Source organism: Atractosteus spatula, chromosome 2, assembly GCF_055471065.1.
Source record: "Atractosteus spatula isolate fAtrSpa1 chromosome 2, fAtrSpa1.hap1, whole genome shotgun sequence".
NCBI lineage: Eukaryota > Metazoa > Chordata > Actinopteri > Semionotiformes > Lepisosteidae > Atractosteus > Atractosteus spatula.
Window position 1 is genome coordinate 18,283,063 of NC_142707.1, and position 25,938 is coordinate 18,309,000.

Sequence of the window (25,938 nt, forward strand, 5' to 3'; positions counted from 1 at the left end):
CAGTAAACAGACCTGTAGCTCAGATGAGGAAATAAAATCTTTCTTTGTAGTGCGGGTGCAATACTTTGTAATACAAAGAGATTCTCTTGCTTCAGAAAAGATTAATTCTGAGCTGCATGAGCTTGTCAAATTTATCAGCTTTAGCAAGTACATGTATGTTTTAGTTCAGGTGGGTAGCTGCGTCAGCATGCGTAGGCTGCAAAGGAACAAGTAATAGGTTTATTCCATGCTGAAAAAAAGAAGAAAGAGAACACAACGTTTTGGCCGTGGAGCCTTCTTCAGGTGTGAGAGAGACAGGGCAGTAGGCAAAGGTAAAGTAGCGGGAGAACAAAGGTTGGGAGGGAGGAGGAGTGAGGGGTGGGTGCAGGGGACAGAAAGAGAGGCCAATCAAGAGGTGTGAAGTCAGAATGGGTGCAGAGAGGTGTGAAATGAAACTTCCAATGAATGGTGAAAATTTAAAAGAACAGTAGTCTGTCGTTAAGAGAAGGGAGAATGTGTGATCCTAGCTGCAGAATAATTTTGGTTTCGGTGGTCTTTTTGATGTATGAGTTCGGAAAACCGTCTTTGAGAACACAGACGGAGAGATTAGGGTGCTCTAATCTCTAATCACTCACTCTAATCTCTCCGTCTGTGTTCTCAAAGACGGTTTTCCGAACGACAGACTACTGTTCTTTTAAATTTTCTCCATTCATTGGAAGTTTCATTTCACACCTCTCTGCACCCATTCTGACTTCACACCTCTTGATTGGCCTCTCTTTCTGTCCCCTGCTCCCGCCTCTCACTCCTCCTCCCTCCCAACCTTTGTTCTCCCCCTACTTTACCTTTGCCTACTGCCCTGTCTCTCTCACACCTGAAGAAGGCTCCACGGCCGAAACGTTGTGTTCTCTTTCTTCTTTTTTTCAGCATGGAATAAACCTATTACTTGTTCACATGTATATTTTGTCAGCTTTCCAATCAGGTCAGCTCATCTCAGCTGGGTAATTCCCATAATAATATTGGGGATTCGTAAACTTTGTCTCTATATTGCAGTGGAATAATGACAGCCTTCATATCTGCACTGAGAATCACATTAAACTCAGCAAGTTCTAGAAGATAGAATAGGAGATTTTTTTAAAAAGTTATTCTTTACCCAAATCATAATTCTTCAAATATGCTGGTCTTGACAGTTTATCACCCCTGACTCGCAGAAACAGAAAAAAAATCGTTAAAATATAATTAAACTCTGAAAATATTGTATTTCAATTATTGCTTGTGTTTTTCCATGTTCAGTTCATCCTGTTGGTTGGCAGAACTGTGTAGCACCTGATACACCTCTACTGCTGTGCAAGAAAACAGAAAAATCACATCTCTCCTTACATGCAAATCTTTTCTGTGTGATTCTTGAGCATGAACTTACTTTACAACAAAGGTGGTGGGTGTATGGAATTGGTTATGCAGCCATGTTGCTGAATCTGAAACTCTGGCCTTTCCAACATCAGTAAATTTTCTTTTAGAGCTCATTACTACAATTCATATGAATGTTTTCTTTGGCTGCCTAATTGCAAGACGTGAGGGATTTTGCTCTTAATGCAGTAACTGAGATGCATTGAAGCATTTCTGGCTTTGGGCTATAAATAGGTAGAACCTTTTATAAAAAGTTCAGTATTTCTGAACTAGTGCATAAGCTATGTGTTTGCAAAAGCTCAGTCTTGCAAAAGAACCCCCCCCTCTGCCCTACTGTAAACTGATGCAGGAATGGTTCTTTTGCCCTGGTGCAAATAATCTGTGCATGCTTGATTTTCTAATGCATGGCTTTGATTGGTCTGTTCTTACTCATAATGTCCCTTTCTGTTGATTAGGCTACAGGTATGTGTTTATATTGTGTAGGTGCCAGTACCATGGATTCAGTAGAGTCCTGTAACTGTTCTGCCCACTCTCAAGACCCAGCATATAGCCTTGGTGTGAGCTACAGCTAATGCTGTTTAAGATGTTTCGTATCTCAGTGTCTACATGTTTGTCCTTTAGCCCAGAATAAGACCTGTTGGCTGCTATGAGTGCTGAGAGTTATGTATATATTTAGGATATCAAGCTGAGCCATTTTGAGATTTATGAAGCTGTGCAATTGTTTCAATTTGTGTCATTATTTCCCTTTTGCACTGTGGATTTCTGAAAATGACATACTGAAAAAGCACTCTTATTTAGTTTAACAATACCTTCACTTTTGCTAACAATAAGATCATAAAAGTGGTGTGAATGCTCCTCTTAAGATACTGTGCAGCACAGACATTCGTTTTCCAACAGTACATCCTGATTTATTGCTTTTCCTTCCCAGTAGAGGTCACTCTAAACATTCTCTTTCTCTGCATGTTTTTTGAAGACTGATGTCTAGGAGCATTTTATCGCATCTGAGAATAGCCTCTAAAAATAAGAAAATGTATTTTAAAATTTCCTATCAAATATAGCGTGGCTACAATTTTGAGATTTTGATCAAATTTCAATTTCAATTTAAATTTTGACAAATCTATTACCATATTTTAACCAATACATTTATATAATTTTCAAGTTATTGTTCTATTGCAAAATATACATAAAATATTCTTGCAGTATATGTTTCTATTTTTATTAAATAGGCGTTTTATTGAATTTACATCGTTCAGGATAATATTCTTTCAGCAAATTTACGTTTTTTAGACTGAGTTCCTTCTGGCTTCCAAAGGTATACTGGATAGCCTGATAGGTGTCTCTAAGTTGTCCTTTTGTGTGTCCTGTCATGGACTAATATCCTGTCTGTAGTATAATCCCACCTGGTGAGTTATGCTTCTGGGATAGGCTCCAGGTTGCTGTGATTGTTACCAGGAATAAGAGGCTTCTTCAAGTTAATGCATGCTTTTTTTAATTTGAAAACCTTTGTATCCATTTTGTTTGTTGACATAGTTTTATAAATGCAGCGAAGTGCTGTATATCTTAAATTGAAACCCCCTGCCTCCAAATCGATTCTAACCACATAGGATTTTTTAAAAAATATGCTTCCCATGTACATTAACATATTAAAAACAACAGGAAAGAGAGTTTAGCACAGCACTAATGTCACGCAATGGGACAAGTACAGTATGTGACAGTCTACAATTATTGAAATTAATTTTAGTAATGTCACTGTACTAGTATCTTTTGGTGGAGATTCCAGATTAACATGTAGATGGTGTTGTGGACTAGTTTTGTTATGAATTATTCCACAGCATTAGTTTTGGATAATAGTAAGGCTCAGGTGTATTAAAAGGTGCCTGTTATAGTAGTCAAAAAGCCTGTTGCAAAAGTACAGTACTAAAGAAGTGCAATGACAATTGGAGGGTTTTAAGAAACACTTTATGGAGGCAATTGTCATTACAATAAGGCCCTTGATAAATTCAATTCTGAATAGTTAAGTAAAAAAAATACTAACTATAAAAAATTGTTAACATTACAACACAAAACTACTAAAAAACGATTTACGACGTGCTGGTGACAGTTTATTTAATCTAGGAACGGTTTTCATAATAACATGTTTCCGTTATGTAGGGGGAGTTTTAAAATAGAGCAAGTATTTCCGTTTTCTATTTTTTCGACAGTTAGGTTTACGGCTGGTTGCATGTGGCTGATACAAGCAAGAGACAGGATGTTTACGCTATAGTAAGGTGACACGGCATATGCATGTATATTTTTATTTGAGAACAGATTTTTGTTGTTTTAAAAAAATTTTAACAGAAACTGAACAGAAGAAAGCGTAATACAGGAGAATGGGGAAGCAGAAAAAGAAAAGTAAGACTTGGCGATTCTAAATATTTCTCCTAGATACACCAGAAAGTATATGTTGTGATGTTAAGATAAAGTAGTTACTATGATGTTTTATTAAAGTGTTTGCCAGTGTAACACATCCCGATACCTTGTATGTGGTCGCTGGAAATCATCAAATCTCAACCACAACATAGCGTCATATAGCTTTATTATATAGTCATATAGCATATGTAGTCTTTGTTAGAACTTATAATACTGAACTTAACTTATAATAAGATCAACATCTGCTATTTGTTTTGAGATGACACATTATTTAAAAGTAACGAAAGTCAAGCCTCCATTTAATTCTTAAAATGTATTACTTATTTTTATGTCGTTTATACAAATGACATATACACACAGTGGTGAAAGGTATACGAGGGTGACAGTATCTTGTGTCAAAACCGTTCATAGTTGTTTTTACAAATTTTGAGATAACAATGTGAACTGTACACAATGTTAACATTTGTGTATTGTATTGTTGGATGCTCTTAATTGGCCCTAGTCTTAGTCCTCCATTTTAATGACTTGTTGTCAAGGTAGCAGATCATTAACGATTATAAAAAAAGACTTAGCTGTTTACTGTATGTTGACATAAACTAACCTAAGTCTTTACATCTTCTACACAATGCAGGGAAGCAATTAAAAAGTTAAAAATAATGTTAGTATTTATAGTGAACACTATATAACAGAAGAAAACTTTGTTTAGGTTGTGATTTTGAAGTGTTTTTTATCAATGTAAGTTTTTTTTTCTTTCCATAGAACTGTAATCTAAAAAATCCCACAAGTACTGGCGAGTTTCTTTTCCTGAATTGCGTTATTCCCTCAGTCAGTTTTTTATGTGCAATTTTTCCCTTCAATGATATCAGCTGTTCTTGTGTGTGCTTGGCAGGTGACCTGAGCCATGCAGAGCTGATGATGATGACAATTGCAGATGTGATCAAACAGCTGGTGGAGGCTCATGAAGAGGGGAAAGATATCAACCTCAACAAGTATGTTGATCTCTCTTCTCAGTCAGCCTTTTGCGATGGTGAAGATGTCAGTTGTCACTCCGGTTTGACTTAAACTATTGTGATAGAATTGTACATAAATTAAACAAAAAAAAAATATTGGTTGGGTGTGGAATGCATTTAATACAACAACAGTATTCAGAAAATGTCATAGTCTTGTTTGCTTTTAGTTGGCAGAATTTTCACCTAACAAATATTGTGCCTGAAGGTCCATGAATTACATGTATGTGGGTTTATGGACAAACATAATGATTGATTAAGAGGGGGACAGTATGTTATTCCAAAGGCCAGCCTGATCATTTTGTTAAGGGATTGTGGTAAACCAAATTTTGTAAAAATGTGATTTTTAATTACATCAAAGACTTGTATTAGAATTAATTAAATGATATTTGACCACCCCTGCTTTAGGACTTAACTTTAAAGTTTGTTATACATGCAGTACTTTTCAATTAAATTTAAGCTGGTCTCTAACATGGAGTATGACTGTAGTGATAGTAACAATTTTAATATCAACAATAATTCTTGGCAGCAAAAAACATCTCGGCATTTACTAGTCTGTTTTTTTTTTACATTCTCAAAATATTATTTGGCTTAAAGTATACTAAAGTGCAAAGTTAGAAAGTACATCTTACTGGTGAACAATCTTGACATCTAAAGGTATACTTGATCTAAGCTTAATTAAGAAATTAAAGACTTTGCAAATACTATATCTCAACTTGATAGTTAACTAGTCAGTGGGATACTCATATAAAATTTGAATGTTAATTTCTTTGTCTTTCACCCTGCCTTGCAGACTGAAAACAAAAACATCTGCCAAGTATGGACTCTCCTCACAGCCTCGGCTTGTGGACATCATTGCAGCGGTACCACCTCAATACCGGCAGGTTCTGGTGCCCAAGCTGAAGGCCAAGCCCATCCGGACAGCCAGTGGGGTAGGTGACCTAGCTTTCACTGAAACTGAACTCTGTTGCACATGTCTTATTTCATCAGTTATTAGTCACTGTTCTCACTAATCTATCTTTCTGCCAAAGACGTCTTCTTCTAATCTTTGCAATACGGGATTCAACATAACCTATTGGGCCTCTCCAAGACCAAGGCCAGAGTCCTCTGTCCAAACATGTCCGTGTTCTCAGAAGTTACTTAAATATTCTGAGTGTGCTGTGTCTTTTTCATTCCGGGCAGATAGCAGTGGTTGCTGTCATGTGCAAACCTCATCGCTGCCCTCACATCAACTTCACAGGCAACATCTGTGTGTAAGTATGTCTGCAAGAATTTGCATCCATGTTGGTTTTTATTCTAAAACCATATAGGAAAGAGCAGATCTAAGATGTCAGAAACCACATTAATTCAGTGGTCACTGATGGCACTGCAAATGCCTAGTTGTCACACACACCGCAGGCGCTATTGCTAGATGAGAGAATTCAGGCCAATTTTGAGCGCTGCACAATCGCACAGTATACCTTTCCGTGGGGAATCCAGTGGTTTCTATATTTGAAGGTCCAATTGGTAGTATGAGATGTAGCCGTGATGGGAGGAGCTGTCTTGAAACTGCATTTTTGTAGTAATGTTTTTTTCAGGTTACTTTGTTACAGGCCTTTTCTATTCCCAGTGCTTGATTCTACAAATTTGTGAATATGAAAAAAATCACGGATTACCACAGAAAAGATAAAGAGGGCTCTGTTTGTTGGAAACTTCTTTTGCTTTATTAGTGATTTACAGTGAAAAACATCAGTCAAAGCCTACAATATGGGGTGGATATAGGTACACGAGAATAAAAAACAAAACAACATAAAGAATTTGGCATCTCAAGTATAGCCTAGAATTTGCAGTTTGGAATTTGGCCTTTGCAGCTATCTGATTTTGATTTGTCTTGACTGTCTGTCTTTACCTTGTAAGGTAGATTATAGCCAACCTGGAAATGCTGTCTTTGCATTAGTGATCATTGTTGGTAGTGGTAGTTACTTTTGATCTTGTGGTATTCATTTTTTTATTCTTTATTTAAACAATAAAACAAATTCTGATTTGTACAGCAAGGCATTAACTGGAACAATCTTAGCGAATTAACTTGCTCATGGAAACAACAGCAGCTTGACACCTGGAATTTGAACTCATTATCTCTTCTCTGGAACGTTAGCTCTGCTCATGGGAAAGCTTTATTATCTACATTCTGTATCCTTCTACACATACTGAATAAAAAAAACCCATGTATTTTAGCATGCCTACATTTCTATAAAGACAGCATTTGAACACAACATTTTGCTTAAGTCGAAACCCATCTTTATGTGAAACTTCTTAAAGTTAACAAATGTGTTTAATTATAAAATTGATAGAAGTTTTAGGTTTTTCCTCCTTGCTTTATAAATGTGTTTTTCAGGTACTGCCCAGGTGGTCCTGACTCAGACTTTGAATATTCAACGCAGTCCTATACAGGATATGAGGTAAAATGCTAGTGGCCCAGCTGAGAGCTGAAGAAAGTTGCATAGCAAGCTTGCACACAGGTTGGGAGGTTAAAAAAAAGTTGTTTGTGAGAAACTACGCTAGTTAATGGGAAGCTGGTGAGTACAGGTGTTCTCTGTCTCTGTTTGATCTTCTATTCAGACTTGGAACAGTGACAGGACCTAAAAAATATAGAGGGGTATAAAGGCTTTGTCTTTTTTGTAATCTTTCTTATAATCCTACCATGTTGCAAAAAGCAATTTGGCTTAATTTTTGATGAGGAAAATTTAGAATGACAAAAATTCTAATAACTTAAAGGAACAGAAGGCTCCTAAATGCTTTCCTCTGCTCCACAGCCTACTTCTATGAGAGCCATCCGAGCCCGTTATGACCCCTACCTTCAGACGCGCCATCGTGTAGAGCAGGTAAGCATACGTGCAGCAACAGACCAGTCTTGTTTTGTACATTGTCTTTCTTGTCTTTCTTTGTCTTTCTATGTCCCTATATAAGAGTGGTTTGAAAAGCTATGAGCATAATACATTGTTGATGGAATGATCAGGCTGTTGCTCTATTCTTGTTGCAATATTCTTGATTAATTTGGTTTTGCTGTATCGTTTCCACATAGGCGGTTTGTAAATACTGTGACATTGGGTAGTGGGAGGCGCCGCAGCGAGCACCGGTAAAAAGTCTACACCCCGGGTAAGGGGACAGAAGCACCTGTGTGAGGCAAGTAGGGACCAAAAATAGTGGAAAAAATGCAACAAAAAGAAAGCATACCACTGTGCTGCGTTACCTTCAGGCTGGGCTTACCTTATTTAACGGGGTCCAGCCTGGGAAAAAAGAATAACCAGATTGGACTTAGCCTGTTTAGCGGGGTCCAGTCTGGTGAGCTGGGCGCGTAAGGTAAAAACAAAACAAACACTTAGTGCGTAACAAAAACGTGTTTGCCTACCCCTGTGAAAGCATGTGATGGGACAGGCAAAAAAGAAAAATGAAAAGAAAAAGAAAACCTTACACAGGTGCGTTCCCCTCCAGGGCTGTGGGTGTAAACTACCCCCTTCCGGGGGTGGCCCTGCTCGTGCCGTCGGGGGGTGTCCAGTGTGCCATTATAGGGGCTCATCAGCTGGAAGCCAAAACAGCTGGGACTACAACGCCGAGGCGTCGCCCTTCTACCAGGGCTCCGCCTCCACACTGGACACGGCCCCACATAATGCCACAATACTGAAAATCAATCCTGTTTATTTAAAGCTACTTTGTTTTTTATATTTAATTATTTGACAGCAAACATTTGCAGCTAGTTCACAGATCTTACACATTTTTCATTTTAATGGCTTCCAATGGCTACAGTTCCTAAAATAAAACTAGCATGTCAGTTTCAACTTTAGTTTAAATATTCTATATCATTTTTTTATGTTCCCCAAAATATTCCATCTATGTACTAATAGCAGTGACCTCATTTGCCTATGCTTTGACAAGACTCTTTGTATAAGCTTCACTATACAGTGATGTTTTTATGTCCAGTATTTCTGAATCATTCTATATGAAGTATTAGAAAAAAAGTAAATTATTAACTTGGGATATTTCATTTAATTTTTTGAGAGGTGGTTTTGGATAGGTATAAAACTGTTCTAGATTTTTGTTAATATTACACATTTCTCTCTAGAATAAATACAAAGGTTTCAGAGAATCCAGCCACACAGTCTGATGTCTTTTGCTGGTGACCTTGGGCTTCTGTCTTCTTGTCAGTCGAATGTATTCTCCTATGGCTGCCAGCTAACAGCATTATATACACAAGCTGAACAAGCAAGAGGGTTAAGGTCTAGTAATCAGAATAGGTATACGTTGTCCATGGCCATATTGGCAATCTTCCATGTCAAAGCAGTAGCAAATTATTTTGAGAGAGAATTCTATTAAGGAAGCTACAGTGGATCTGACCATAATGAAATACTATTGAGCCAGCAAAGCTGGAAACAATGACTTATTTGAGAAATAGTATCAGCTATAGTAGTCGTTGGCTGGCAGCAGTCAGTTATAACTGTAGATAACTACCCACATAACTTGATATTTATTGTATACAATAAAACACTAAGTATAAATTCACTCTAAGAGATTAACAGATATTAAAGAGAGACTTACATTAGTGTTATTTTGGGGACTGTAGCCATTGGAAGCTTAATCAAAAGGATATCAGAGATGATAGGAAGGATAAAAGATCACAAAGCCGGAAAGTCTGTAGTTTGTGCAGGAGATAAATACAGGTGCAAAAAGTAGGGAAGTAAAGGATGTTGCTTCACAGAGGAAAAGTCTAACAGCGCCTCACAATATAATATAATGAAATGTATGGAATTTAAATTAAAAAATGATAGGAATAACAGTGGGGTAAGGGTGTCTTACATGCCTTTAACTGGTTTGTGTTATTAGCAGTTATGGGAGGTTTTGTGCTTGTACCTCTCTTACTGTCAGGAATCTTGCAGGTAATGACTATGACATTTTAGTTTTGCTTGCCATAGGTTCTTGGACCTTTTTTTTAATTCCAAAAAAGTACAAGCTCTAAATAGATGTATGTCAATAGATCAGCTTTAAGCAACTTCAGAGCACTTTGTAGGAGTGTTGATATTACTACTACACTTGTGAGTGAAAGGTGTCCTCTTGTTTCTACAGATTCCTATGAGATACAGTACCCAGTGTGTCTGGGTGAAAAGTTCCACTATAAGCTACAGTCAACCACATGAATGAGAAATTGCCATCTCCCATTTTTAACATTCCTTCTGTTCTTTTGCACTCCTGTGCAGCTGAAGCAGCTGGGCCACAGCGTGGACAAAGTGGAGTTTATTGTAATGGGCGGAACGTTCATGGCCCTGTCAGAAGAGTACAGAGACTACTTCATCAGGAGCCTGCACGACGCACTCTCAGGCCACACCTCAAATAGTGTAGCCGAGGCTGTCAGGTAACTCAACGTGTGTTGGACAGCTCAAGATAACATTGTACCTTTGCATCTTTTGTAATGCCCCAGCATTCACATTTACTTTTTCCTCTGCTTTGTGGCTCCTCTTACAGTTTTGGTTTGTTTAACTGCTTTTGTGTGGAGCCTAAACAGGAAGAGTAAATGTAGGCCATGACAGATCTTCTCAAAAGAGGTGGAAAGGATTTAAAATCTTTGTTGTCTTGTCCCAGTCAATGGCTAGCCTAAATCAAATTAAGGAAATTTAGAATTTTGTTTTGCTTTCCATTTTTTTTCTGATTTTTGTCAATGTAAATGAAATTCTCCAATTATTATTCTAACAAGATAAAACAGTGTGTATATTTTGCAAGGGTACAAAAGATAGTTTCGCTAGTAAAGTACAAGTTACAATCAAAGCTTTGTATGAAGGCAAATCTTCCACCTGATTTAAATGGAAACTGTTACAGAACATATTGTTTCAGAAGGAACACTAAAGGGTTTTTTTGGTGTCAAGTTTGTGAATCCTGTAGCTTGGGTCATAGGTTTATATATTTTAGGCCATGAAGAGATCTAAGAAATTCTAAAAGATGAAAATAACCTGATATAAGATACATTTGGATTATTTAATAAACCAAATGATCCAAAAGTATGTTTTCTTGTGTGAATAAGTATGTGAACCCTATCATTATATTATATATTATCAGTATGTGATTCAGTAGCTGGTGGCAGCTCCTTTAGTAGTAATGACTTAGTAAAGACAGCATTATTTTCAAGTTGATAACTAATGAGGATCTCCTTGCACGAATAGCTTGCTTTAGGTCATGCCATTATATTTCAGTGGAATTTACAGTTGTGTGCAAAAGTTTAGTCACCCACCCCTGGTCAAATTGTATGTTCCAGTGCAAAGGACTTGACACAAGGTCTGTGTGGTACAAACTTCAACATGACATCTTTCTGCAAATGTGTATGTACAATTACTGTTTATTTGCTGATTTTAACAGATTGAAGAAAAAAAAAACTGAATGTGGCATGTTCAAAAGCCTGGGCACTCTTCCAGTATATTTATTTTTACCTTTTTTATTTTGTGTTTTTCAAAGGTCCCAGAACTTGATTGATTCTTTAGGCCTTAACTTAAGTCAGGTGCAGACAATTCACTAATACTCTGGCCCTAGAGGTTCATGATACTAAGGCTGGCTTTGTTGGATTGTTCTTAAACTCTAAGATTTGATTGTAGGAGTAACTAGTACCTGAAAATTAGAATAACGCCTCCTTAGTAAAATTTCTCATGCAATTATTTATTATATATTTATATGATATATTTCAAACACACAGACCTCATGCAGGTATATACAAATAGAGTTTTAAACCCTGAAATTTCCCAGAGCTGTATTCTCATACATTCATCATTATTTTTGTACTCTCACACAGCAGAAATTCTTACATGTTCGGTACAAGATACTCACCTTTGCATTTACTTTTATCTTAAGGTCAATTGCAATATGCAATTTCCTCTGATTTCCCATGTTTCTAGCTGGTGTGGTGCACTTTTAACATTTGATTATAACTGCTTTCATTTAACATTAAACTGAGTAGCCTGTCTAGCTGTGCTCATATCCCCACTAGAGGACACTCTATGTTAAGCATAAGTAGTGACTTCTTGCACTGCTTAGCAGTTATAGATCAGTCCTTTGCCAGTTAGCTTGCCATTTCTTGGCTGACAAAAGTCTAAAACATTTCTTGTCTTCTGAAAAGCACTGATGCAAAATGTTTGATATAATTGTTAGTTATGAAAACTGTTTTTAAAGCACGGAAGAGTAAAAACAACTCAATTTTAAAAAGGAAGTAAAATAAATGCAGGAAGTAATTTTCAATTCTTAAGGTTCCTTCAATCCCTTTTCTAAAATACCTTTGAAAATGAAAACAGTAACTATGGTCCCAATTCTAAAGATCTCATTTAGTCGTTTCTTTCAAGAAACGGTTGGATTAGATCCTTGGATCAGTTAACTATTAGTCATGTGGTTCTTAGCAACAGAATGCAGGTACAAAGATCAGTCAATAGAAATTCTGGAGGCAATTCAAAGTGAAATTTATTAAATTTGTCTGAGTTGAGGTTTAATACAAATTATACTGAATTTCTGAAGCTTGTGCAAGAATTACTGGAGTAAAGAGAAGAAGTGTACTAGAGGATTGTATAAGGTACCTAAAATAGATGGGAAATTGATGTTCTTAATTTATTCCGTGAGCATACTCTTAGTGTATAACATCTGAAGTGTCTCAAAGTAGAATTATTGACTATGGACCAGACTTAGTAACGTGCATTGTTACTCACCAACTGGAAAGCATAGTTTTATTTGCATTGATATTGCTAAAATTCCATTTGTTATACATTCAAATTATGCTGGCAGTATTGAACGTCCTGGTAGACTAAGATATTACTGATCCTGAAAAGAAATTAACAGCATTAAGGTGCACCTGTCATGTTTTGCAGCTCTAAACATGAATGAGTAACACACTGTCAGAATCACATTTCTGATTGGTAAAGGGAAGTTATGTATGAGTATCTGAATAAGGATATATAAGGACATATTGTTGGTTGATATGTTTGCAAATATTGGTTTATGCTTATAAGTTGAGTTGTAGTATAAGTAAATTTGAAGTTCTTGAAGTGCATTACTCAGATGTTTTCAGTCTAACTGAAGTTTGTGTATTCGTCTGTAACCAGTGAGGAGTCTCTAAGTGACTCATGAAATCTTTGTCAATGATTAGAATAAAATTGCCTGCTCACAGCAAAATATATGATTCTGATGGTGCTATTTTGAGCTTCCTCCTGATTAATTAGTTCCCCATTGTTATTTCTGCTCTATTTTTTTCTGCTGTTGTTACCAGTGCTGTAATATTTTTCTCCAGATCTAATATTTTTCTCCAGATCTGTCCAGTCTCATCCCATTTCATGTAGTAGTAAACCTTATTTGCACACTGCTTTCAGTTTGGATGTACACTGGTGTTCCTGTATTTTGAAAAAGAACTACTCTGAAATAATTCTTTATTATTGCTGTGTTACCAGTACAAGGAGGTAGGCAATAATAAACAGCAAAAGCAATGACCTCGTTCTCCACTGGGCTCAAATGGTACATGTGAGGGAAACATGCTGCCTGCACTGAACACAATGAACACAATGAATGAGAGACTATTTTGAAAAGGGAGTAAAAATTCAAAGCTTGACTGAAAAAGAAGAGTGGCTACTGAGTATTAAAGTTATAGGTATTTTATTTAAAGAACAGAAGTAATTTATGGGGAAGTGAACTGGTATATTTTTCCGATCACTGCAGCTTGTTCTTTTAATTTGAATATTGTCATTGTCAGCAAGCCAAGGGTCTTTACTGAGTCTGAGGGTAAATTTGTCACAAAAAGAATGCATTAGAGAAGTTAATAAGTTTTTATTGCTGCTGTAGCAACTTTGACCAGGAAATTGCATGGTACTTCAGAATGACAGGCAGCGTTGTGCTTTTTTCCCCTCAAAGTGCAAACGCTGCAATCTTTGGAGCATTTCCTCATTTGTTTCTCTGATTGGATGGATAAGTAAAGAAAACTGATTGCTATTAAGGGGATCATTAAACACTTTTTTTATTGGGTGTTTCTACCTATTTTGTAGAACAGCATACCATCCTGTCATTCCAGTTGATAGGTTTTCACTGTTGTTACAGAGTAATTGCTAGATTTTATTAGGCTGAACAAAGTTGGTTTGGCACCTAGGCGGTCAAAGCTGCTTTATCTCTTTAGAAACATACCCATGAAATATCTTAAGCTCTGTTTTTAATAGACGCAGACTTCCCAGATAAAATGAAAACTTTTAACTCACTCACTAGTGCAAAAGTGTAAATACGTAATTTGAAGTCAGCTTTCTTTTCAAATCTGTTTCTGGTTCAATGGAAAATCACGTTGATATACTGTGTTTGGGAATTTGCAATTTGCAGGTTTTAGTGTTTTTATATACAGTAATATGGAGGTATTCATGTACTCAAGAAGCTTCAGGGAAGATTTTTCCTCATTTAAAGTATTGAAGAATGAGGTGACATAACACATTTTTTTATCTGAGTTATCCATGTGCACTAACCATTTCCACTGTATCCAAAGTCTGGAAAATTGCTCTGTGTAACAACAGTTTATGGTTTGTGCATTTGTCTAATTCATGCAGTGTGTGTAAAGACATCCTGTTCTTATTATTAAATACGTTCCTACACTGCTTCTACTCGTGTCCTCTGGGGACTACTGCGGTGATTTTGTTCATATCTGAAACACGTTCTCTTGTAGTTATCACTATTGAAGACTAAAAAGTGTCAGTTCTTTTAGTCTATCGGTGTAGGTCATTCCTTTAAGAACAGGAATGTATCTGATTATCTGATTGTCCTTCTATGGACTGATTCCAGGGAAAAAATATATTTTGTGTATATTGGATACAGGATTGTATGCTGTATTCTAAATGAGGTCATAAAGTGAAATCAGGGTCCTAGTACAGATCCCTGTGGTTCTCTGCTTATTATATCACTTCAGTTTGAGCATTTGCCCTTATCTGTATCCCATTTCATATAAATGAACCAGATATGACTCACAATACACATATTTACCTGAATGCTTCCAGTCTGTAATCTTACAATATTTTATAAGGAGCTTTATCAAATGCCTTCTGAAAAACTAAATATACCTTATTATATGGTCTGTTTGAATCCATTACTACTTTTGCTTGCTCAAAGAATTCTGACAAGTTAAGCACGTGCTTTATCTAACTCAATATTGATTATTTCCTAGGATATTATTTCCAAGTATGTGGTAATATAGTTTATTTCTAGTTCATGTTTGCACAGCTGCACATGAGATTCAGACTTATTGGTCTACATTTTCAGTTTTGTCAGGCTTTTTATGAATGGGCGCTCCATTGGCCATTCTTCAGTCCATGAGAACGTCCCTGTCTGCTGTAGTAGTGTTGTCAGTGGCTTATCAGTAACATTTGTTGCTTTCTTAAGTACAATTGCAATTTGCAGGATACAATTAGGCACCATTAGTGTTTGTTAAACATGGGTGCTTCTAGTACCCAAAACACTTCTGCTTCTTCTATGTTAATACTATTAAATATAGACTTTTCTTTGTGCCTTATGAGGCATGTTTTAATTTCTATCTTGGTGAGCACTTGAGTAATTACCAGTAGTGATACCTTTTTAGGCTAATTAAACACTCATTCATGCTTCCAGTGGGTAACTTTGATATTCTTTGTTTTAGTATATAGCAAATGGGTTTAAGACATAGGTTATATTCAACTCCTTGGTTGTCATTGCAGGGCAACCTGTGTAAATAGCAGTGCCTCACAGTATATCTTTCCCTCCTTCAACAGGTTTTGTTCTAAAACAGCTGGAAATAGAAATCAGTCATGTCCACAATTCTTCTTATATTTTTTAATTTACCCTGGAGGCTCTCTTTCATTCCACATAGTCTTTATTTCTCTATTATCAGTTTTTTTACTATCTGTTCATTTGAGATAAGTACTTAGCCTTTCTTCTAACAGTGAAAGTGCTGTCCCTATGAGTGGAAAGCATTTAACACTGTACTGGTCTTTTTGCTGTCATCAGCTTCATTTGCAGACAGTTTAATAGAAGGGCAGATATCAACTTAATGCCTTGGAACTGTCATTATTTTGGTAATTTGTGGATGGTTTATGTCTTGTTAATGTCATCCCAGGTCAAAGGTTGAGAGTTGCCCTAGTGCTTATGGGAAACCTGCTCAATGGAGAGTAGATTCATGGTTTTTACTGGTACTAGTTTGTACATCCATGTTGACTGCTGACTGTAGGAATATGAATTGTCATTATGTCTCATAGGTCATTTATAGATGGATTTCCACACAGCATGAATTTAGTTTTTGCAGAGCTCCAATTGATCTGAATAGATCTGTCCTTTGATTTGATTATTAGCATAATGATCCTAAATGCAATATTTCTTGCTAGTAAATGTTCCGATTTGGGTTCACATAGGTGGTCTTGGATTGAAGGATTAAAAGAATGAATTTGAATCTGCTCAGGACTCTATGTGAATCTCTTTCAGTGTACAGTAAGAAATACTGTTTTACAGTGCAGTGAACAACTTGATATCTACAGCATGCTCACTGATAAAATTATAGGACCCCTATCATATAAGCTGTTGAGCCTCTGTGAGCAGCAGTCAGAGGTGGAACGGGTTTAAGTATGTATTCCACAAGATTCCGATATATTTTCAGTGCAGTACGTATTCTTTTATCAGAATCTCCTTCAGTTAAGTTTGTGAGGGGAGTGGGGATTTTGGGGATTGAAGTGCTCATTATACTTAATTATTTTACATTGAATTGAGATCTTGTGAGTAGTCTGACAAGGTGATGATTATTAGAACTCTGTTTCTAATGGCAGTACATCATTTTAAGAATCTCAATGTTTGTGAAATTGCAGCTGAAAACAAACAGTATCATAAGACTAGATAGCATACAGTGGTATTACTTTCAGGTTACATTTGTTTTCCTGTTAAATATATAACATTTCTGTGGTCTTTTGTAATTTTGCTGGATTGGATTGACCTCGTGTATCTGAAAAAGGTCTTGTCAAAAGTATTGCAGAGAAGGGCTTTGGAAAAAGGGCTTTTAGCAATTTGTTCTCCCTTTTTTAAACCACTTATTTCAGCCAGGGATCGGTAACAGAATTGGCAGATGACTGCACATGATTCTAGTAACATAGAATCAGTTGAAATCTGAAATCTGTTTTGTGGACAATACTTGTGATGGTGTGTCTTTAGACTTGCATCTCTACAGTTAACATTTTAGCATTAGTAATTGCTTTAAATTGCATTGTAATTTTAGATTTAAAATAGTGTCCTTATTGATAATTAGTTTTGAAAAGAGATCCTCCACCTAGAAAAGACAGAAAGGATGCAGAGTCTTGTCTTTTTAAACACAATTGTGAAAAAACAGGCTCCGTCTTACAGTCACCATCATGTTATAAAACTAGAACACTAGAAAAACATAAACATGAAGCCAGACCAAAATTTATTTTTGCTTTGTGCCTGTATGCCTTTGCAGATTCACACACAGGTTAATATGAGACAGTTCAAATTCAAAGGTTCAGAAGTTTGTTTTTAAATCATTGAAAATACTCTACAAAATAACTTATGCAATACCTCGTGCTTAAAGGACCCAAAAAACCATACCCATACCAAAATATTTTCTTTATTTTGCCAAGCTGAAAGAGACCATATCCCAAGTAAAGGTAATTATGCATAATACACACTGCTGAAATCCATTTTTTGTCACTTTCAGTTTATATTAACATTTAGGTTTTTTTTTGTATGTGAACCAACTGCTGTTTTAGTTAATGGCCAGCAGGTGGTGTGAGCGCTGCTGCCTTTCACCCAAGTGTGTGTCAGTTCAAAACTGGAAATAACAACAGTGGTGAAGCAGAGCACCTTGATTTATCAATCTTTAAATTCACAGGGTTGCAAAAACCTACATACAGTAAAATTGTTGTGCCTCAATGGACATGTCTCTTCGTTCCTGAAGTTCAACACACTGCCATTTAACTTGGATAAAGTATTGTATAAATGGTTAAAGTGTAGTATGTTTAAAATATTTAAAATCTGGTATGTTTGAGATGTTATAAATAAAGAAGGAATATTGCAAAATGGCCATTTTTATACTTAATGCATCAACCTCAGTGGTGTTGAGGCATAAAAGAGGCTGTTGTTTGATGAAAGAGAGAATTTGTTCAGCATCGTAGAAGGCTGTGCCAAATGTCTGTTGTTTTTATATTTCTCTCTACATTTCCCAAGTTTTTTGCAACATTCAACACGCATGGTGCAAGGAAAGCTAATAATAGCCATTTTGAGTTTTTGTCATCATTGATGAGTTTCCTTCATGTGCCAAACTGTAATGCAAATGCCCATTAACTATTTTAATTATCCCCACATGTTTTATCTCTGTTGATGGTACGTACAAAAATGCACAATTTCTGCTTTAAAACACAACAGAATATTATTTTGAGAACTATTTGTGTTTTTTTAGCAATTTGTTCTTCCTTTTTTTAAACCATTTGTTTCAGCCAGGGATTGGTAACAGTGATCGAAGTACTATGAAAAACACTGCCGTTTGCAGCTGTGTTGTGATTTACAGATGCAGCCATTCAAAGTGCGCGTTACAGACACGTACCGCAGGTGACGTCGCTCAGTATGACGCAAGATGACGCGGGGCACCGCAGTACGTGATTGGTTGACCGACAGGGGCACTCGTGGTCCGTTGGTCTGTCGTAGAAAGACAGTAAACGTCTTTGCTGTGCCCGTTGTAGGTATTGAATTTTACCACTGAAGGGAAATCTTAGTAGCTGAGCATAAAAAGAATAGGAGCATACTGTAACGCGTGTGAAGGTCATAAACGATATTAATTTTGGAACATAAACATACAGTGTATAGCTGGTCTTGGTACTTTAAAGAAAAAAATACACACCAGTATTCCATTTCTCCCTAAACATTTTAAGCTTCGAAGTCTTTAACTAACGCGATACCGGAGTCAACAAGCATACTTTTAGAATTTGATTAAAAGGGAATATAATATGGAATCGCGTATCTAAAGAATTTAATAATGGTATTCGTGTGCTGCGACAGGGCTGTGTAGGGCTGTTTCGCCTGCCTGTTCATGTGAGCTGTCTTGTAGACGTGACTACCAGCTGACAGGTTGTGTTTTCGAATCCAGCTGGTGCTGGTCTTTTCTTTTAACAAACATTTCTTCGAAAAAATAGAATAGCGATATTATGGACAATCAATTGACTTTTATATTTCAAAATATCGCAACATGATCGATATTTGCGATATTTTGAACATATCTTCCCTTCTGACAGCGGTGCCTGCTTCTATTGTGTGTGTGTGTGTAACAGAGTAAATTTTTAATAGCGTTTTAAGCGAATAGGTAATTAGATTGCTCGTAAACCTAATCGCTTTTTCTACATAAACACAGCATGATTACTCTCTGAAAATGCTTTTCCTTTATTTTTAAAGTAGGCTCAGATTTCAACTATAGATCGTATTATTATAAACTTTCTTGGAAAAATGTATTTTATGTAAACCATGTTTGCTATTAATTCATTTAGGGCTAAAATACGTTCATTGTCTTCCAATCGAGTCGAGTTGACATTGGAAGCCTGCCACACCCGGACTGTTAAACCAACGCATTAGCACGTCAAAGCCCATTGAGGGTATTGAGCCAGTATTGGCTTTAGTATTCCCCCCCTCTCCCCTCAATTCAATTCAATTCAAGGTGTTTTATTTGCATGACAGATGGGTACAAGCAGTGTTGGGTATGTATATTGTAACGGTTACGGCAGACAGGCACTGTGTAACAGCCGGCGCACCAGAGCAGCGCACCGAGGGAGCGTCTGCATTTATAACTTGGTTTTTAAAATTAGTCAAGCAATATGAAGCATCTTCTTTTACTTTTGAGTCCCTTAAATACATTGAACACAGCTTTCTCACCACTTAAGATTGCTCTTGATACCATCCTTACACAAAGCAGAAGGGAGATTTTAGTGCCTGAGCATAAAAAGAATAGGAGCATACTGCAACGCGTGTGAAGTCCATAAACGATATTAATTTTGGAACTTAAACGTTCAGTATATGGCTGGTCTCGGTACTTTAAAGAAAACATACACACCAGTATTCCATTTCTCCCTAAACATTTTAAGCATCGAAGTCTTTAAGTAACGCGATACCGGAGTCAACAAGCATACTTTTAGAATTTGATTAAAAGGGAATATAATATGGAATCGCGTATCTCAAGAAATTAATATGCAATAACTGAGTCAAGGGACTCAGAGGATCCAAGGCTAGACTGAGTATAATAGGCTTCGGGCTTCTATTGTGACATCTACTGTAAATTACAGAAATGTTAAAAGTAAACAAAATAAAGTAACTAAAATGTGGTCTAAAATCACCCCTTTAGACACCCCTTTTACTTCGCTGGTGTCAGATATGAAAGGCAATAGTCTCCCGTTCTGTCTGCTGTGTGTTGCAGCAGAGGGACTCCCTGCCGCTGAAAGGGGCAGAGTAACTTGCATGCCCTCTAGTACAGTTTACACATGCACGACTTTAAAAGCTAGCAAGACAGGTTTCGATTCACATTAGCTGGCGAGCCTTGTTAAAAAAACGAATGATAATGTAACATGCCACTGTTCATGAACAAAGTTATACTGAGATTTCCTAAGATACGCGATTAAAAAATAAATAAATAAAAATTTGAATCTCCCGCGGAACACATTCCATAAGAATCAGTGGTTTTACAGTATATATCGCCTTTAAAGGTGGCTTCTCAAAACGCTTTACGGGATAAAAACAACCAGAACAGCAGCAACAACAATATTGTATTTCGTTGCACTTTGAAAACCAAGTAATAACTTAACTATACAGTACGTGCAAACGTTTCGTATGTTGCTGTCGTGAATGTCTGCGTACCCATAAGTATCTTATTTGCCTTGAGTCTGTCTACAGTATCTCTGTCCCACTACCCCCATCTCTCCCTCAATTCAATTCAAGGTGTTTTATTTGCATGACAGATGGGTACAATTCTTGTTGGGAATGTATACTTTGATATTTACACCCGGCGCGGCACCGAGGGAGCGTCTGCATTTATAACTTGGTTTTTAAAATTAGTCAAGCAATATGAAGCATCTTCTTTTACTTTTGAGTCCCTTAAATACATTGAACACAGCTTTCTCACCACTTAAGATTGCTCTTGATACCATCCTTACACAAAGCAGAAGGGAGATTTTAGTGCCTGAGCATAAAAAGAATAGGAGCATACTGCAACGCGTGTGAAGTCCATAAACGATATTAATTTTGGAACTTAAACGTTCAGTATATGGCTGGTCTCGGTACTTTAAAGAAAACATACACACCAGTATTCCATTTCTCCCTAAACATTTTAAGCATCGAAGTCTTTAAGTAACGCGATACCGGAGTCAACAAGCATACTTTTAGAATTTGATTAAAAGGGAATATAATATGGAATCGCGTATCTCAAGAAATTAATATGCAATAACTGAGTCAAGGGACTCAGAGGATCCAAGGCTAGACTGAGTATAATAGGCTTCGGGCTTCTATTGTGACATCTACTGTAAATTACAGAAATGTTAAAAGTAAACAAAATAAAGTAACTAAAATGTGGTCTAAAATCACCCCTTTAGACACCCCTTTTACTTCACTGGTGTCAGATATGAAAGGCAATAGTCTCCCGTTCTGTCTGCTGTGTGTTGCAGCAGAGGGACTCCCTGCCGCTGAAAGGGGCAGAGTAACTTGCATGCCCTCTAGTACAGTTTACACATGCACGACTTTAAAAGCTAGCAAGACAGGTTTCGATTCACATTAGCTGGCGAGCCTTGTTAAAAAAACGAATGATAATGTAACATGCCACTGTTCATGAACAAAGTTATACTGAGATTTCCTAAGATACGCGATTAAAAAATAAATAAATAAAAATTTGAATCTCCTGCGGAGCACATTCCATAAGAATCAGTGGTTTTACAGTATATATCGCCTTTAAAGGTGGCTTCTCAAAACGCTTTACGGGATAAAAACAACCAGAACAGCAGCAACAACAATATTGTATTTCGTTGCACTTTGAAAACCAAGTAATAACTTAACTATACAGTACGTGCAAACGTTTCGTATGTTGCTGTCGTGAATGCCTGCGTACCCATAAGTATCTTATTTGCCTTGAGTCTGTCTACAGTATCTCTGTCCCACTACCCCCATCTCTCCCTCAATTCAATTCAAGGTGTTTTATTTGTTTGACAGATGGGTACAATTCTTGTTGGGAATGTATACTTTGATATTTACACCCGGCGCGGCACCGAGGGAGCGTCTGCATTTATAACTTGGTTTTTAAAATTAGTCACGCAATATGAAGCATCTTCTTTTACTTCTGAGTCCCTTAAATACATTGAACACAGCTTTCTCACCATCCTTACACAAAGCAGAAACTGTCCGATGACTCACAGTACAAGTGGAAAGATTACAGATTTTAATCGTCTTTAATTTTGTCTTTAATTTTGCCTGTGGAGTGTATCTTATTAAGCTCTAAATTGCATTTTGAGCGCGGTTTTTTACTTTTTTTTAATTGCATTTTGGGCGCGGACAGCACATACAAGGGTTAATGAACTGCGCCAAGAAATTTAAAATAGTATTCTTTAGGTGTGAGGGTAGGAGTGGACCGCAGCAGGCATAATCAGCAAACCAGGAAAACAAAGAACAGGACAGGTGAGATGTGTATCCAGAAAGCGAGTGATCAGAAAAAGGAAATGGAAAACGCAGAAAAAGAAAACGCTTTACAGGATAAAAACAATAACAACAGTAGTGGCTGGGCAAACGATTTTTTTTATCGAAATACAAATTGAGATACTGTACTGTATAATGATGTGCATGAACAAAGGTATACTGCAATTTTCCTTAGATACGCGATTAATGCTTCGTAGGAGGAGGCGGTCTTTTCCTCTTGTCTAACAGTTTGTCCACAAACAAAACATTCCTGTTAGACAAAAGGAATTGAAAAAAAAAAATTTTGTCAATGAAAACCGGTGTGTGTGTCTCTCCCTGCTGGATGTTCCTCTCACAAACTGCTGAATGAATAAAATAATTTTATTGAAAATGCGTTTGCGATTGTCTGGTATTTAATCTGGTCCCTTTTAACTGTTTTTCGATCTACTGTATTGCTTTGAGATGCCACTTTTAAAGGCGATATGTAAAATAAAGTTTTTTTTATTATTGTTATAGAGAAACATGATCAGATTTTCCCTGGTTCAGAAAAAAGATCTAAAGTGCTACACATAACTTTCTTAATTCGATGTATTTAAAGCAGTGAACTACTGTAGGTGTCACATAAGATTCAGAAATACAATCACGTATTTGACAAATAAAAACGATTATAATCTAATCCTTCCACGTTTGATCCCAAAATCCCAAGAAATATAAATCTTGACGGGTAGAAAGCTATGCTGAAAGTTTATTAAGATGCTTAGAAGACAAAGATACTGTATCAATTTATGTTGCATTAGCCTGATTATGATTAAAAAACACATATAATTAAACACGCGTTTGCGATTTAAATCAGAACACGATTTAAATCAATATCGATTCCATATTATATTAGCAGAAAAGCTTAAAACTACCACTTTTTCACACGCTATTTCACATGCTAGTTAAATACTTCGATGCTTAAAATCGTTAGGGAGAAATGGAATACCGGTGTGTATTTTTCCTTTAAAGTGCCGAATCCTGGAATCTGACTGGCTGACACCCCTCTGAAGTGGTTCCATAAAATCTGGTATACGGAAAAGAAAGCGTTGATAAATACAAGTGTCTTTTAATACACTCTTTGCTGTGCTCTTGAGGATCCTTGTGATATTTTAAGCTCTAGTTGAATGATAAGTGTCGCATTTTAAATCATTTTCGTAGTTAGAAATTATGAAACGCCCTGTTAAAAGCAAGGAAGTTTTTATGCCCGTTGAAGTAAAACAAAATGCCTGACAAAGTATGGCTTGGACAGATTCCAAGTGCTTGTACAAATGTGCTAAAGAAATTATACTTTGAGTATACAGCTTGTCTAAAGTCATCCATTATTAATACTATTAGTAATATCTTCAGTAAAGGCTTTGATGCATAAATATTTATGATAAAGGTAGGCTGTGTACTTTTGTCCAACTGAGCAATCTTGCTTTCATAAAATATACCAACATTTTAATGACTGATGATTAACATGCTGTAATACACAGTTCAAAATTAAAGGCTCAAATGCTGTACATGAGAGGTTAAGCTCCCCCTGGCGGTTTTACAAGGCGACGCCGGATAGTTAACCACGTGACACCACGTTAACTGCGTCATACCGCGTGATACTGTGACACGCCCACCGGGGTATGCCGCGAAATACCTCACGCATTTTGAATGGCTGCATCTGTAATTTGTGCAGATATCCTACATTATCAGTCTTGGCCACAAGACTCCAGCAGCAGAAACACTTTGCCTAGGTCATTGCTCATCACATACACTTGTTAACCTTTTTCAAAATCATTCACATGGTACTTATGAGTATTTTTTCAACGTGCACTTTGTGTCATATTAGAAATTAGTTTAGTGTATCACACTTTTAGAAAGCCACAATGAGCAAAAAACATTCTTGCTACTCTGTGGTGGTGCACTCTATAATAGACCAGCTGATTTTTCTTTATCTTTAGCTTTCTTGATTTATCCTCATACGGATATGAATGAGCATTTTTGCTGTATGTTACAATGTGTTCTTTTTGCCAGATGCTTCTTTTTTGTCAAATACCGTTTTACTTCCCTGTTAAGGTTGCTCAATTGGGGTCAAAAATGTTTGGTGCCTGTGAGGCTTTCAAAAATCAACTGTTATTCCACAAAATCAATATTGTCAATAAAAAAAGAACAATATATCTTTGACTGCAGATATTTTAGTTAAAATTGCTTATCATGAAACTCAATGCTATATTTTGCAGGTTGTGGTCTTGTTTTTTTTATTTTTATGTTTAATATTTTTAAAGAAGAGACTATTGTGCTGTTTTGAAGAGCCCATGTGGCATTTATGATGAAAATGGAGCAGTGAAGTATAAGGGTTCTACCCCACTGGCCCATAAAGTGCTTAAATCGACCTCTGGCTGTGACCTGCGATCTGATCAAGCTCACTCTCTTCTGAAAGGGCAGGCTTTGAAGGCTCTGCTGTGCTGTGGATTCACCTGCAGCACTGCTACTGTATCTGCCTGCTCCAGCCTAGAGCTTCATCCATTAATTTTCAGCTTCAGTTTTTATGTGAGTTGAGACCATTCTTTTCACACTATAATGTGTGATAACCAGGGGCAATTTCTTTATGCACTGAGCAAACTGTGTCTTATGAGCGCAAAGGCCAGTGCTTTGCGCAACTGGGAGTAAATGTGTTAAATTTGGATATGCCCAAAAAGTATCTAAACATCACAGTAGAGTTTGTAACACACCTTTATTTAGTTTGCAATGGCATAACTGCACTTATTCTTCTTAATCTTGCTAGGAATTACCTATTTAGATTCAGATAATGCAGTAACGTTTGCTTTGTCCCTACATTTACTGTATCTTGTATTATGCTTGAAGAACAACATATTTTATACTGTTTTAGTTCACCTACAGTACAGCAGATTTAGAATAGAGATACATCTGTGACCTGTATGGTACTTGGATTTTGGCCCTGGAATTCTTCACTGATTGTTCCTTCATGAAAGAAGTCTTCATAAATAAAAGATAACCTTATTAAACATAACTTAAAGACATAATATATTATATATGTGGATTAATTACCAATAAAATCCAATAGTAAATGTGACCATGTTATTAAGTATGTGAACCCTTAGATTTATTTACTGATGGGACCACCTTGAGTAGCAATGGCTTCAATTAGACGTTTTCCTGTACCGGTTTAGCAGCCTCTTTGACTTTTATGAATTGTGGTCCATGCTTCCTTACAGAACTGCTTGTGGCTAGTGCTAGGTAAGGGTTTCTTTGCATGAACAGCTCACTTTAGATCCTTCCTTAGTGTAGCCAAAAGTTCAGCTTTTCACATAAGAGTGTATATTTCTGTATTATGTATATATGTATGTATTATGTATATGTATATCTGTATTATGTATATCACGGGCAGGACGGTATGTACATTTACACATAGTGGTTCAAATGG

The 25,938-nt window shown here is 36.6% G+C and overlaps 1 protein-coding gene across 2 annotated transcripts in view; it reads left to right on the top strand.

Moving 5' to 3' along the window:
• The first annotated feature begins 3,565 nt into the window (after nt 1-3,565).
• elp3 (elongator acetyltransferase complex subunit 3) overlaps nt 3,566-25,938 on the top strand; it is a 69,311-nt gene continuing 46,938 nt past the window's right edge. Inside the window, exons 1-7 of one of the 2 annotated variants that reach the window (XM_088938374.1) lie at nt 3,566-3,774; nt 4,682-4,781; nt 5,593-5,731; nt 5,982-6,052; nt 7,174-7,237; nt 7,592-7,660; nt 10,028-10,182. In XM_088938374.1, the coding sequence (XP_088794500.1) occupies nt 3,753-3,774; nt 4,682-4,781; nt 5,593-5,731; nt 5,982-6,052; nt 7,174-7,237; nt 7,592-7,660; nt 10,028-10,182 (620 nt within the window). In that variant the 5' untranslated portion in view covers nt 3,566-3,752. The remainder of the gene's footprint in view (nt 3,775-4,681; nt 4,782-5,592; nt 5,732-5,981; nt 6,053-7,173; nt 7,238-7,591; nt 7,661-10,027; nt 10,183-25,938) is intronic. The other variant, XM_088938383.1, reaches the window with a different exon arrangement.